General features: G+C 39.3%; 1 protein-coding gene across 1 annotated transcript in view; it reads right to left on the bottom strand.

The window, feature by feature from the left end:
• PTEN (phosphatase and tensin homolog) overlaps positions 1-14135 on the bottom strand; it is a 61734-nt gene extending 47599 nt beyond the window's left edge. Inside the window, exon 1 of the mRNA XM_034425942.3 lies at positions 12630-14135. Within this exon, the coding sequence (XP_034281833.1) occupies positions 12630-12708 (79 nt within the window). The 5' untranslated portion in view covers positions 12709-14135. The remainder of the gene's footprint in view (positions 1-12629) is intronic.
• Positions 14136-16045: the final 1910 nt, after the last annotated feature.

The raw sequence follows: 16045 nt of genomic DNA on the forward strand, positions 1-16045 counted from the left end.
TAAATACTTCAAATATTTAATTATATAATTTAAATTTTAAAAAATTGCAGTGCTTCCATGGCTTATCATTTAATTAGTTGTCCAACTTAAAAGCAACACCACCTAAAGGGACTATTACAGCGAAACCTTGCTAAACAACCACAATTGAGTCCAGAATTTTAGTCACAACTAATCATGGAACAAACCATAGTTGTGAAGCAAGCCTCATGATCACTAAGCAAATTCACTCTCATAAATGGGCATTTTTTGCCAGAAACCACTTAATACTACAAGGGGTCCAAGCCAGCTACCAAGCACCTGAAATGTGATCATATAACCACAGGGATGGAGTGGGTGCATGACAGTCATAACTTTTGGGGGACCCTTCATAATTTCATACCCTTCATAATTTCATAAGTGATTAAGCAAGTAGTACATTTAAGAAAAATTGTCTTCCCACATCACTGTTTCAGCAATATGATATAGAATTATAAAAAATCTTTTCCAAAGAATCTAATAAAACCATTGCTTTCATTATGTATATTAGTGCTTACTTTTAATATATGTACTTAAGGTCAAACAGTATTTTTGCATCATGACTGCATCATGAATACACAAGTTCATAACCATATACAACACCAAAGATAACAATACCTATGACCAACTAACCATTGAATAGCCAGCTACTTCCACAAACCACAACTTAGTAGTACTGGAAGACTACTATAACAAAACAGCCTTTCAGAATGTAACCTGTTTGTAAGTAGAGGAATGTCTGTATTACAATATGCTATATTTGACAGGTAGCAACAGGCATAATAAGACGCCACCATGATTATTGTAAAGGTAGGATAACAGGCAGGAGAATAGAACAGAACAGCTTTATCATCACTTTGAATGTACACTAATCGGCATACATTAAAATGAAATTTCGTTGCATACAGCTCTCAAAGGGTCACCACCTCCAATATACACTACATAAACATGACTAAATAAATAAATAAATACAAAATTATGTATATACCCAAATATGAAACAGTGTAAGGATTTCAAGGAACAAGTATTCTCCATATAATCATTTTAGTCATTTAGCTAATCACCACTGACTCCCAGTGAAACAAAAGAAACACATCATGGATATAAGAATGAATATTTTTTCTTGATAGGTTTTTTTCTCACTAAAGTTTTTTAACTTGCTAGATTTGTGTAGTTTAAATGTAAGCAGAAAAGCACAGATTTTCTCTCCCATGGTTGTTCTGCTTCTGCCTCCTTTCTGAAAGGAGGAAATAGCCCTATTAGACCATGTTGCTATCATGTCATTAAATAAGGAAAGCCACAATTTTATTAATGAAAAAGGCAATCATTTAATCCTCCAACATTGTGGCTGAAAAAGCATGGAAACTGGAAAAAGAACGAGGAATAAGGGTTTTTTTTCTTAAATTATTTTGTATTATTAATAAAAACAAAAATTATAGAAGGCTTGCTCTAACACAGAATTGTAATATCCATCCTTACCTTTAAATTTTAGGTACAAACAGAAAGAAATAGATAAATTTAATTATAAATACATAGAGTTCTCTTATTTGCCCAATGCTACTTTCTTGCAAGTGGAAAGTAAATAGCCAAAGGAAAAAGTGCTACAAAAAGTGCTACAAAAAGTCTAATAATAGATGAAAAAAACAATCAACTATCCAAAATCTAGCTAGGTAAACTTGCATTGATTAACCAAGAACATTAAAAGTTATAAATGGATTTTTAAACAATTAAAAAATCTAATGATAAGAGTGAGAAAGCATCATAAGTCATGGTAACCAATGGCCAAGGTAAAAACAAAAGAAGTATATTCAAATCAAAGCAGATTTAATGAGTTCACTATAGATTCCATCAAGGTTAGCTGGCTTCTTAGAACCATTAGCACTCATATATGACAACTGATGCAAAATTGAAAATCCTAAAATATTCAAACACAGAATGGAAAAAGAGAAAGGGAAATAAGCAAAAAAAAAAAAAAGCTAAAATACTTTTGAACTGTTTACTATTAGCATTTATTGGATTATTTATTGGATTTGTATGGCTGTCTAATTCGAAGACTAACTAAAAACTATGATTATTTGATCTAAAATGATACAGTTAGTCCTCAATTTTTGACCATAATTGGAGCCAGAATGTCTGCTGCTAAGTTAAGAGCCATATCTGAATTTGACCTTTTGGCCGTGGTCATTAAGCAAATCATGTGGTCATTAAGCAAATCTGTCTTTTCTTACTAACTTTGTTTATTGGAAGCCCCCGGGAAAGTTGAAATAGTGATCTTTTGACCCTCAGTCTCTGCAACCATCGTAAATACACGTTGGTTGCCAAGTGCCTGAAGGTTTATCACATGACCGTGGGGATATTGCAATAGTTGTAAGCGCAAGAGCTAGTTATGTCATCTTTTCAGCACTACTGTAACTTCACACAGTAATTAAATGATGGGTGTAAGTCAATGACCACCAATCTATAGTTTCTAATACATTGTGGCAACGTGTTTTGCCTTTTCAGTATAATGACTCAGTAAGGAAGATGTCCTATTTTTTACATAGAGTAATTCCACAAAATCTTCTAACGAAAGTCTTCAGCATGATACCGTAAGACTCAACTGCAAGGTTTTTTTTTTTAAGAAAATGTATCAATGTTAATCCAAAAGGGATATTTAGCAATGCATTACAAATCCTTAAAAACAGTTAGCTATGACTTGGCTATAGAATATGACAATACAATAAAACAAATGCAAAAATGATCCAAAATGAAGAAGATGCAAATTGTATTTAAGTGGACAGTCAGGTATTTCTCAGAAGAAAAAGTATATTTATTTATTTATTTATTTATTTTCAATTTATATACCGCCCTTCTCCCTGAGGACTCAGGGCGGTGCACAGCCAGAATTAAAAACATGAAACACAAATATTAAAAACAATTAAAATCTATATAAATTTGGCCCAAAATTTAAAAAAACCACAAACCAATTAAACATTTAAAAATTAAAAAAAAAAAAAAATTAAAAAAAATTCTTCCTAAGCCAGCCCGGCTTGCTGGAAAAAGTGAGTTTTAAGGGCACGGTGGAAGGCACTGAGGTCTTGGATTCTCCTTATCTCTGGGGGCAGCTGATTCCAGAGGGTAGGTGCCCCCACAGAGAAGGCATATGTCTATGTGTATGTGATTTGTCTGTATGTACAGATTCACATGGACATTTACATGTATATACATAGTTCCAATGAAGAGAAGGAAATGTAACCAGTTGCACTTCTATGGAAAATGTAGAAATAACAGTAAATTAAATAAAAGTTAAATTATGTAAAGATCATGCTGGCACAAAGGACCAATGCCCTCAGAAACTAGGCTAAGTGGAGCACTGTTCAAAATACTCAGTCCTGTCTGAAAAGATTTACAAAACCATTTTGTACCTTTGCATTCAATATTGATAAAAATCTATTTTTTGTTCCAAAATATAAGAATTTAGATAAAAAAAACAGAGTCACAACATAGAAGCAGCTCAGTTACATGAGAACAAAGGGACATCTAGTTCAGCATCTTGTTTCTAACATGGCCAAACAGATGCTTCCAGAAACCTTCATGCCCTGCTTGCAGGCTAACAGCCTTTTTCCTGCTTACCAGCTGTTAGCAATCATAGAAGTTCCATTTAGTAATCATAGTTATTCAGTGCTGACAAATCTCGTCTTCTTAAATTTGTCTTATCTAAGTCAGAGGACACTCATCGAAAAGGAAGTTTGAAATTTTATCACAACGAAATATTTTATGAGCCAAATATATTCAGCATATTCAGAATGATAACAATTGGAAACAATACTTTCAACAAAGGAAAACAGATTTAGATTCAAAATTAGAAAATAAAAAAACTTGCTAGATTTAGGAAGACTGAAAATTTATGGATGTAACATTATACATCCCCACATTAACATTTTGGATTATCTTAACAATATTTTCAGTATAAGACGAAGCAAGGAAACTGGACAAATATTGCTGATTTAGAAATCAGGAATATTTTGGAACTACAATTTCAGCAAAAGCCTTTGTATGTTTACTTCCATCAAAGTTGGCAGGAAATTGAAATCTGATTACAGGTAGTCCTCGAATTACAACCACAACTGAGCCCAAAATTTATGTTGTTAAGTGAAAAATTTGTAAAATGAGTTTTGCCTTATTTTACGACTTTTCTTGCCAGGTTAGTTAAGTGAATCCCTGCATTTGTTAAGTTAGTAACACGGTTGTTAAGTGAATCTGGTTTCTCCATTGACTTTGCTTGTCAGAAGGGTGCAAAAGGGGATCACATGATTCTGGAAGACTGCAACTGTCATTAATGCGTTGTCAAGATTCCGAATGTAAGTCACATGACTATGGGGATGCTGCAACAGTTGTGTGAAAAATGGACTTAGTCACTTTTTTCAGTGCTGTTGTAACTTTGTTCACTAAATGAACTGTTGTAAGTGGAGGACTATCTGTATTATTTTTCTATTGAGAGTTCCTTGAGATGTAAGAAGATAAGCCAGGTCACATTTTAGTTCTGTATTTATTTATTGATTTAATTTCTATAACTGCTCATCTCAATCAAAGACTCTGGGTGGCTTACAATTCACAAAAATATTGTTGCTGTTTTATTATGGTCATTTCTGACGGCATCCAGACTTGCATTGTTCAAGCTGAGCAGCTCTATAAATATTTTAAATAAATATATTACCAGACCATTCAGTAAGATTTAAAACACAGTGGGCAAACCTAGATGCCCATTTACAAGTAAAATGGAAGAAATTCTGGAAATATGTCTATGAAGATTCTCAGCATTCCAAGGTCATAGTTGTCTCAAAGGTGCAATTTCAAAAAAGCAACTGGACTGTTTTTTCCTTGAAGAAGAAGATGTTTTGCTTCTTATCCAAGAAGGTTCATCAGTTGTCTTTCATCCCTTCCCCATCACAACTGATGAAGCTTCTTGGATGAGAAGCAAAAAATCTTCTTCCTCAAGGAAAACAGTCCAGTTGTCTTTTTGAAAAAGCACCTTTTGAGACATTCTGGAAAATATGTGATAATTTTCTTCCATTCTGAGCTGGGAAATAAAAAAGCATACACATTTTACTAGGCTTGACACTTTTAAAAAAAAAACCTCTATTCCTCAGCAGAGGGAGGAGCAAAATAAACATTTCAAGTATATATATATATTGCATATATGCAATACAACCTCTTCCATTTTGTGTAATCATTCAATTGCACTCCTCAGCATACATACAAAAGCACACATGCAAGCAAAATGCATCTCATCATCTAAAATTCTCAATCCCTGATATAATTTTTATATTATTACAAGTTTAGTCAGTTTGGACTAGTAGTTAAGGCACCAGGCTAGAAAGCAGGAGACCGTGAGTTCAAATCCCACTTTAGTCATGAAAGAGAGCTGGTTGATTTGGGGTCAGTCACTCCATCTCAGTCCAACCCATCTCACAGGGTTGCTGTGGGGGGGAAATAGGAGGAGGAAGATGTGTTGGGTTTGTCTGTTTTGGATATGTTTGCAGGCTTGAGTTTTTTCTAAAAATAATAAAGGTGGGATGCAATCGAAGAAATAAAAGTTGAATTACATGCACAAGACTCTCTCATTTTAATTTCAAAACTGTAATCATGTGCCAAGAATAGCAACTAGCCTAAAGTAACCCAACAAGTTCCGTGGTTGAATGGAAACTGGAATCTGCATCTCCACAGCCCCAGTCTGAATTCATAGCTTTGAAAACCAAGAACATTCTGGAGACAAGTGTGCTCTCGCTTGATGCAAAGACAGTTTTTGGAAAAACATAGAAATCCAATCTAGCATGGAAATAACATAAGATATATTCTTTTTTCAACAGAATGTAATGAAATATATATATAAGACAGAGTTTGTGAGCAAATGAAGCATGTTATGCTGCATAAAAATTGTATTGGGTTTTCAGGCAAATACTCTTTAAAAGCTTTTAAATATATATATATATATTTAACTTCTGTTGTTTGGACAGTATGCACTAAAATTTGTAGCAATAGTAGCTTCTATGCTAATATTCTAAATTTCACATGGATTGAAATATTTTTGAACAAACGGATGGCTTGTTTATAAGGAATGCAATTCATTTCTGAAGATATTAATAAAGTTGATTTCCTCAAGAACTGTAGTGAACATGTAAGGCATAAACTTCCTTTTTTCTCCAATATCTATTCTTCTTATATCTCTTGTTGTGAAAACAATCGAAAGGGTTCATGAAGTTTCTGAATTAAAAGTCACAGCATAAAGTTGATATCCCATGATAAAACCCACCAGGATAAAAATGTGATAAGACACAAGCATATAGAATAAATGCCTTTTAAAAAGTATTTAAAATCTCCTAACCCTTAAAATTTATAGTCTTCCGAATTAAAATTCTGTAATCAAAACTGCTTGATTTCTAAAACACTCCGATATAACAGCACACCTTTCTTTCACTGAAATCCAGCACTCTCATCTTTGATCACAAAAGAGTTTTACATAAATGGAGAAAAAGAAATTCTGCTACAGCTGCTTTTCACATTCTGCAGAAGCCAGTTAAAAGGTACTTAATCCTAAAGTCCAGAATTATCCACAGCTAAACTCAGGCATATCTCCAGAATAGTGAACATCTCACTGAAATTATCCCATTCTCCTAATTCCACCGATTTGAGTCAAATCAGATGTACATTTCTAGAAATTAGCTATCAACTTTTTATTCCAAGATTAAATAAATTAAAGTTCTTAACAAACTAATATAAGCTTGCAAAGGTGCTGACACATCAACATGCATTTTCAGCATCAGATGAAAAGAAAATACAGAAATGAAGAAATGTTTACAGACTAATATAGTGTATTTTCCCCACAAATCCAGGAATGTAATTGGGCGGGGGGGGGGGGGGAAGGGAGGGAGACAAGACAAGGAAGAGTTTTTATAGAAATATATGTGACCTGAGATTACATACTGATTCATTCATAGTCAAATGGTTATAAAGTAGTTATTAAAACCCAATGATTTATATGAACAAATCACAATGAAATATGATGGCCTTTACAGAATGGTGGAATGAAGATGACGGGAACTCTTCTTTGCATCTGGGTGCTTGTGGCTGTTCCTTGGGGTACTATTTGTTTTGCTGTTGTTTATTATAGTTTTATTGTTATTGTGTTTGATTGACTGGCAAGCCATGTCTAGCTCTATTGGAATGAACAGCAAATTAACTAGTAAATAAATCAAATATTGCAATGGCATAATACAAAGCTATGGTATTCCTCTGCTGAAACTTTGCTAATGAAGATTAAACTTTCAAAGAAACTTATGACCAGTGTTGCTGACCATAAAATCAGCAGCAATATTGATTTTACAACAGAATTAAGAAGCTTCCAGCTGGAAAATTATATAGTTAAAATGGAACTGTATCTCTTACTTTAAAAGGGAAAGCAAATTTGGTAGCAGGGCAAGAGAAAGCAAATAAATGAATAGCCTCTCATTAGCATCTTTGCTGAAGTAACATGTGAAGTAGAAGGTACAGCAATCATTTAGTATTCCAGAGTCAGCAGGAACAAAGTCCAAGAATGCTTATATTTGTTGAATATATTATAAGTTAAATTAGATTATAATTTATGCCCTTCTACATATTTGTTTTATAAAATACAGATAACAATGGGTTTGGCTTGAGACTATAGATGTGGAAATCTGCTTGTGTAATGTAATTTCCCTTTCCTCCCATTGTACCCCCAAAATGTGCTGAAGAGAACACAGTTCTGCCAAATTTGTCTCCTTACATGGACAGATATAAATTGTACCCCTGCAAACAGGAAAGTTTCATTATTTGAGTGAATTGGGATTTAGCAGAGACTTCTTGTTAAAAGAAGGGGTGGTAGTGATTTCCTTATCCAGCAGTTGACAGGGCAACCATGTGGAAGATTCCCAAAGCCTCCAGAAAGCTGGGACAAAGCTCGAAAACAAGCACTGCCATATTTCTAACTCTCTTCACCACAATCCTGAAATCAATGCATCGTTGAACGATATTTATCTTATTGCAACCAATCCAGGTAGATGGAATAAGCAACTAAAATCTTGAATGTCTAGATACTCTAGAACTACTTCCAAATCATTAATTTTTTGAAATTATATCAACTCAAGTATCACCCATATGTAATATTTTACTTTTAGCATACTTTATTTGTTATTTACAGACAATTTATTTTATTTCAGATACTATGGAGAAAGCTAGTTTAAATAGTTAGACACCACAGAAACTTGTACGGAATAGAACACTAGCATATTTACTGATAGAATACACACATACGCAAATATACACTAATGAATAGTTATTTTTCCACACAGAACTGAAGACTGGCAGTGACTTTTCATTTCTAGTGAAAAGTCTATTTGTATCTTGGAATGTTTCTGAACTACAACGCCCACAATTAACAACCAAGATATCAATGCATAGAAACATGAGCTGTCACATACATCAAGCAGCAGATACCAAGCACTCCCTATTCATGCATCAAATTTCAACATACGATTGTCAAAAATTGTGATATTTTCTTGCCATGCTGAGGGCTGAAAACACATGAACTATAAGCACAATTCTTCCCTAGTGTTTGTTATACTGTTGCTTTAAGGCTCACCGAAGCCTCAACCAACGCATAACCCAAACATGATAGCATTGCCCACCAGAATTACACAGTTTACTTTTTTGAAAATATATTGCATTGTAGATTATAAAACAATGACAAATCATGTTCATGTTGTTGTAAAGAATACTATATGGATGTGTCCTTAGATCCCTAGGAGCTGAACTTAATTTAAAGGAGACTTTACTTTTCATTCTAAACTAAATTAACCCTACTTATCTGTATTTTTATCTATACACCATATAGAAGCAAACTCATTTATACTTATAAAAATAAATATATAAGCAATCAGGATACACACCCACACTTCTACAAATACAAGCACTCATATTTCCAGTTAGAAAAAGAAGACTTGACTCTGCTCACGATTTTAAGGAGCCCTTGGCACCAAGGTGTACAATATAAGGCCATATAGACTTTAGGGAACACTATGATAGGGATAAATGGGTCATCCCATGCTTCTCAACCAACACTTTATATACACATTCATAATTATCTGAGGGAAGAGGCCAATTTCATCTTCTCTTTTATATTGCAATTAATTCATATCTTACTCTTAATAAACATAACATCTGGCTACTTGCTTATACTGCAACTTTTACTGTTCAAATTGGACAAAGCTATAATTTAACTGTGGACTGTGTACATAAGCAAGTGTGTTAATTTTTAACTTCATGTTTAGTTTCCCCAACTTTATTGTGCACGTTCCAATTGCAATTTTTAAATACAAAGCCATTTTTTTTACCTTAATAAGATACTGTTTTACAGCATTTCGAAAACTTAAGAATCCAATTATTTCATAAATGGTAAGGTTAATCTACCACCAGAATGCATGCTAAATTGCATGGTATCCCACAGAAAGTATGAATTAACAAAATATTACTACTAAAATATAAACCTATATATAATTTCCTTGAAAGTTACATGTTAAAAACACTCAAGATATCTTATACGAAGATGTGTACTTTCACTTTTATTCACACATCATGGTTTATATCAGTCAGATGGCCTAATGGGGTTTTTAATTAAAATTTTAAGCTTATTCAACATGACTAATCAAGGAGGTTTGTAGGAGCTGCAGTAAAAAATGAACTGAAAAATACTTCTCACTTCTCAGAACTAATATTCATTGAGTTAGAAATCTTTTTCGGTTTAATCTATTTGGTTTAACTACAATCACAAACACACTATAAATATTATTACACAGAAGTACTGTTCTTACAATAAAACATCAATTTCCCTACCAGTAATATATGGGTCATTTAAAAATATATTATTTTAAAATTTTAATCTCTTGTTTAAATGGACATGTACATATCAATGTACATACACATAAATCACTGCTAACTGTGATAACTTAAATCTATAAAAACTTCTCAACCATTCAGGACAATTTCATTATGCTGGAAACAAATAAAGATCTAAATCAGATACAACTAAATTCTACTAAAATGGAGGTTTTCAGTTAAATTCTTAGGCGTGTTTACTTTCAGATGAGTTTCTCCAAATTTTACAGGACTTGCTCTCTAATTACTAACTGACATGGTACTGCAGTTAACATGGAATGTGATTTGATTTTAACTCTTTATCTTAATATTAATATAGCATTTATTGTTTCATCCGATAAGAAAGAAGAAACCATTTCAAGAGAAACTCAACCCTAATTCCAGAATGTCTATAGCCAAAAGACAATTTTTTAAAAATCTATCAAGTATTTTGCACATGACCCATAATAGAATCCATAATTCTATTGTTGAACGACTATGTGGAAGACTTTTTGCTAGTCTAACATAGTTTGCAGTGATCTAATGCAGAAAATAAAAACAAGCTTAATGGGAAATACAGCACATTTATGTATCAATTAATGTTATTAGCAAGTGATTTTTTTAAATCAGATTTACAGAAAGAATTCCTTTTTTTCCATCAGAAATCTGTGCATACTTATTTGAACGTACCTTAGTGACAGCATACTATGGATGCAGTGTGCTGTAACTTCAGTCCCTAGTATCTTCAGCTATGTCAGTGAAAACCTCTACCTAAATCTCAGGAGTGATGCTGCCAACTAATGTTAATTGGTATCTATCAATTGGCTGAGCTAGTTCAATCAATGTAATGACTAAATGTAAGGCTGTGCTTTTTAAATTCTAAATACAGCAACTTCAAACAAATGAACTTATTTCTCAATAGAGATGAATAGGATTATGTTGACTATATACAGTCAATCTGCATAATTTTAAATTGTATGAATTTTGCTTTCTTAAATAAATGCATGATTTTATGTATATGTATTTTAACTGTAGTACCCCTAACTTACAAAGAAAAGCAAACAATGAGTTAAACAAATTAGGATAAAATTTGGGCCTACAATTTGAACACTCAGTAACTACTGACATCTCAAAAAACCTCACTGAAACTGAGGAAAATTCCTATAATTCTACAATTGCAATCAAATAATGGATGGCAACATAAATATATGCGCACTCATATACGTAACTATAACCATGTAGCTCAACAGTGTTCTAGCTGAAGTTGCATTAATGAAACATTGCTAAATCAAAAAGGAGCCTTACCTTCCAATTAAGATAGTACTGTATTTCCAAAGTTTTCTATGCTATTATACAAGATACCACCAACTAGTACTCCTACTAAAGCTATTTCTGCAGAAAGACAAACAGAATCATCACTATGCTTTAAAAGAACCATCTCTATGCTTTAACATTTACAGTCATAACTCAAATTATTGGATGGAGTATGCAAATGACCAACTTCCTAATTCTAATAGCTGTACTTTCTACTACTGTTAAAAATGCAAATACTTAATAATGGTCTCTTTATAATTAAAACAATATTGTGAGATGACACCAAGAATCAAGATCCATAGCACATTGGCCACACCTCCCAGAACCCATAAGTGAAAAGTAATTTCTGCTAGTCATCAAAATTGTACATTAGAAAATTCAAAGACTATAATATATATATGTATATGTATAATTCTAAATGTCTTTGAATGCACAAATATTGTAGTCCACAGTATATATTTAGAAGCACTTTTTTAAGCAAAACCACCTTTGTAGATAGGTTTACTTAGGTAAAACAGCAATTTTTCAAAATCTTATCTGGAGAACATCAGCCACCTAAATTTGTGACTACTTAATCCAGTTATGTCAAAATCTATAAAAATGTGAATACTAACTTTAATATTTACAAGAATCTTTTGTTGTATATTTACCACCATTTATAATCCACTATTGAGCCTGCTTTTTAACCAAACATAATTACACTGACTCACTCTGCCTTCCATCCTTCCAAGGTCAGGAAAATGAGGAGCCAGATTGTTGGGGGTAATATGCTGACTCTGTAAACCGCTTAGAGAGGGCTATAAAGCACTGTGAAGTGGTATATAAGTACAATTGCTACACCAAAACACCATTTAAACAGATTTTTCACCCACAGCCAACTTTCCCAATCCACTAAACTGTGATGTGATAGATAGAAGACTTTCTACATTAACTTTTTCCAGAAGACAAATGCAATGGAACTACTCAGCTCTTTGTCACTGTTAACTGAGCAACTTTAATACAAGTAACTGCCATAATCCACATAACTATTCCAGATCACAAGACCTAGGACTGCAAGGAGCACACCGAATATCACCTTCGAGTTTCTGATGCAACAGCTGTATGGGCACGACTTATTTCCATTTCATCTCTCTCTACCTTGTAACGCCGGGCTTAGGCCCATGTCTGCCAGATTCTTGCTTCTGCACATAAGAAGAAAGGGACGGAGAAGCCAGAAATCACAGCCATTTTTCTAAAAAAAAAAAAAAAAATATGGCACCTAATGGGGAAAGGGGCGGGAAACACAAGAAACAGCGACACTAGGCCACCTGGGGGAATCGGGGTGCAGTAGCGAGAAAGGGGGACCCCTCTTAACAGGAACGGTCCCCGGCCTCCAAAAACGGTTGGGATACAAGTCAGATCTAAATCGAAGCCATCCTCCTGGTATCGCCTTTTGTTCCTGCTGACGATTTCTTTGATGATGGCGGTCATGTCTGGGAGCCGGGAGCCGCTCAGGAACAGCGCGGAGAGGCACGGCGGCGGCTGCAGGGCGCAGATGGCTCGAAGCCTCGGCGGGGGAGGCTGCTCCCCGAACAGTCCCCGCCGCCGGTACGACCGACGGCTGCTAACCAAGCGGCTGACGGGCAAGGGCGGCGCGGGGAGGCCGGCACCGTGGACAGGGCCTGCCCCCGATCGATCCAGCGGCGACTCCCGGGAAGGCCCCGCAGCAGCGGCCCCGACGGAAAGCGGGAGCGCGGAAGGTCCTCCTGCAGGCTCCGCCACCGGCGCGGCTCCCCGCGGCAAGCAAGATCCCGAGAGCGGCGGAGGCAGCGGCGGCGGCGGCGAGGAAGAAACGCGGCCCCGACTCCCTATCGCGCTCCTGCGGCTTTGGGACGAGAAAGAGGAAGCGCCGCCGCCGCCGCCGCCGCCGGGCCGTTCCTTTCCCCCCTCAGTCAGGCAGCGGCGCTCCAGCTGCAGCGGTGACAGCAGTTCCGCGACGGGCAGCCCCCCTCCCCCGGCCCGCTCCGCACCCCGCGCGAATTGGGGGTGCGGGCGGGCGGGCTCCCTCGGATTCAAGGGGAGGCGGCCGGCTCGGGGCTGGGACTCTATGGCTCGACGCGACGGGCCGGCGGGCTCCCCTCGGAGAAAGCGCGGGGAAGGCGGCTGGGCCTCAGGTGGCGGCGGTGGCGCTGCTGCTGCTGGTAGTGGTGGTAGCGGCGCGGCGGCCGCGCAGGACCAAGGCCGCCGCCGCCGCCGCCGAACTCAGGTCCTGAGGAGGGCTCGAGGCTGGCGGCAGCCGCCTCGGGTCATGTTGCTCCGTCCGCCGGTGGTTCGGGTTTCCGCGATCCGCTGGTGGTGGGGTGGGGGCGCCTCGCCGGTCTGTCGGTCGGCCGTCTGCCTTGGCAGAGCCCTCTTCACCCGCGCTGGCTCCCCGTTGAGGCTGCGGCTCCGAGTCTCCCCGCACCAACCGCCTGAGGAGCTTCAAACTACCATCATGGCTGCAGCTTCCGAAGCGAGAAGGGAAGCAGAGGGAGAGGGAGGGAGGGAGGAGAGGGAGCCCAGCACCGAAAGGAGGGGAGAGACAGACAGACAGACGGCCCAGGCGGAGGAGGAGGAGGAGGAGGGGGTGTCCAACCACTCCGCCCTCTCTAGCTCCTTCCGCCGCCGCCGCTGACGAAAAAAGTAGTCCCGCACCGCCACATCACCGCCTCTTCGGCCGCCGCACCGACCGATTCGCTGCTTTTCCCGGACGGCTCCCTTTCTCCCTTCTGTCCCTCCTTCTTTGCCCTGCAAAAACCCTACACGGGAAGCGCCCGGCTCGTTCTTCGGGGAAAAGGCCGAGGCCCGAATTGGGATCAAAGAGAAGCGGAGGTGGAAGGAGGGAGGAGGGGCGAAGGAAAGGGAAGGGAGGAGCGTGCGCACGTTCTGAGTGGCGGAGGGATACGGCGAGCGATTGCCTCATCGCCATGACGGGCTAATTCCCTGTGGGGTCACGTGACGCGCGCTGGGCTAAAGCTTGTGGTGGGGGAGAGAAGAAATTGCTTCCCGCTTCCCCCCCTCCCCCTTCCCGTTTTCCGAGCGGCCTTTAGGCCCCTTTCTCCCGTTTTGCGCTCTCTTCCTCCCCGGCTCTTTTTGGGGAGAGAGAGAGAATGAGTGAGCTGAGAGGGTGACGAGGCTTTTTTTTTTTTTTTTTTTTTTTTTTTGGACGCCGAGATTGAATTTGCGTCCAGCGCTGCATCCCTTTGATGGATGTTTGCCTCATGAAACTGTAGGCCTTGCAGTTAAAGAGTCTGGACCCTCTTTCTTTCTTTCTTTTTTTTTTTGCAAACATGGTTGCCGGATAACTCCAAAAAAAAAAAAAAAAAAAAAGCAAAATGTCTGATCAGCTTTTTAACCTTTTGTGGAGAGAGAGAGAGAGAGAGAGTGAGAAAAGCGGCGAGATTTTGTAGAAGCCAGCAGGTGCAACCTTGCAAACGATACCGAGCAAAACGAGTTTTTTTTTTTTTTTAAACATCCGCAGAGGGTGACCGCAAGCGTCATTCCTGCGGGCGTGCTGGGTGTGTGTGTGGGGGGTGGGGGGAGGCCACTCTATAACGGATGACGAGACCTGGGTGGCTGCAAAGCCGCCTCGTGAGGTAGCCTTTTTTGAAGGGGGGGGGAAGGGCGGGAGAGACAGTGACCCCCTGAATGAAAAGTGGAGGGAGGGGGGGGGCTTCGCTCTCTGCAGCGGCGCCGGATTGCACCCAGCCTGCAAAGTTCCGTGAGGGGAAGAAAGGCGCCCAAAAGCGGCTGCTGCTGCCTCGGTAGCTTTTGTGTGTGTGTGTTTGCTCGGATGCGCTGATGTCACCCGGTGCTCAAGACCCTCCCAGAACTGCCGTTGGGCAGGTGCCCTCCTCCTCCTCCTCCCCCCCCCCAGCTCGGAACTGAATCTCGGCGGGAACGGTCGTCACCCGGCTCCGGCACGCGAGGCGAATGAGAAGCGGAGGCCGCGCTCCGGGCCGCCTGCTTCTTCCACCGCCGTTCAAGCCCTTCTTAATAAAGAGCCGCCGAAGGTTGGGGGGGGGGGGGGGAAGCCGAGCGGCCCGATTGCGCCCCCTATTGGCTCGCCAGAGGAAAGCCGCGCTTCCCGCGGGCCGATCAAATCACAGTACGGGTGATCCAGGGGTGAAATCCAGCAGGTTCTGGAGAACCGGTAGCGGAAATTTTGAGCACTTCGAAGAACCAGCAAATACCACCTCTGGCTGGCCCCAGAGTGGGGTGGGAATGGAGATTTTGCAATATCCTTCCCCCAGGAGTGGGGAGGGAATGGGGATTTTGCAGTATCCTTCCCCTGGAGTGGGGAGGGAATGGAGATTTTGCAATACCCTTCCCCTGCCATGCCAACCAAGACACACCCGCAGAACCAGTAGTAAAAAAAAAAAATGGATTTCATCGCTGGGGTGATCATCGAGTTACGACCTCAATGGAGCGTGCCGCCACCCCCCCCCCACTCCACCCAACGTTTCTGGATGCTAAACGAGACACTTGTTATAACTGAATTTAGCCCGTTGGGTGGCTTTTCTTGCCACAGCTGTTAAGTGAATCCCAGCGGTTAGTAAATTAAGGAATAGGTGAAGCGTTAATTGTGAAGTGAAACTGGCTTTCCTGTTGACTTTGCTTGTCGGAAATTCGTGAAATGGGATCCCATGACCCCCATGGACACTGCAACTGTAATAAATTAGAGTCAGTTGCCAAGCAGCTGAATTTTGATCATGTGACCATGGGAATACTGCAATGGTTGTGTGAGAAACGGTCATAAATCACTTTTTTCAGTGATGTAACTTGGATC

This window comes from Pantherophis guttatus, chromosome 6, assembly GCF_059756535.1.
Source record: "Pantherophis guttatus breed Tessera chromosome 6, ASM5975653v1, whole genome shotgun sequence".
NCBI lineage: Eukaryota > Metazoa > Chordata > Lepidosauria > Squamata > Colubridae > Pantherophis > Pantherophis guttatus.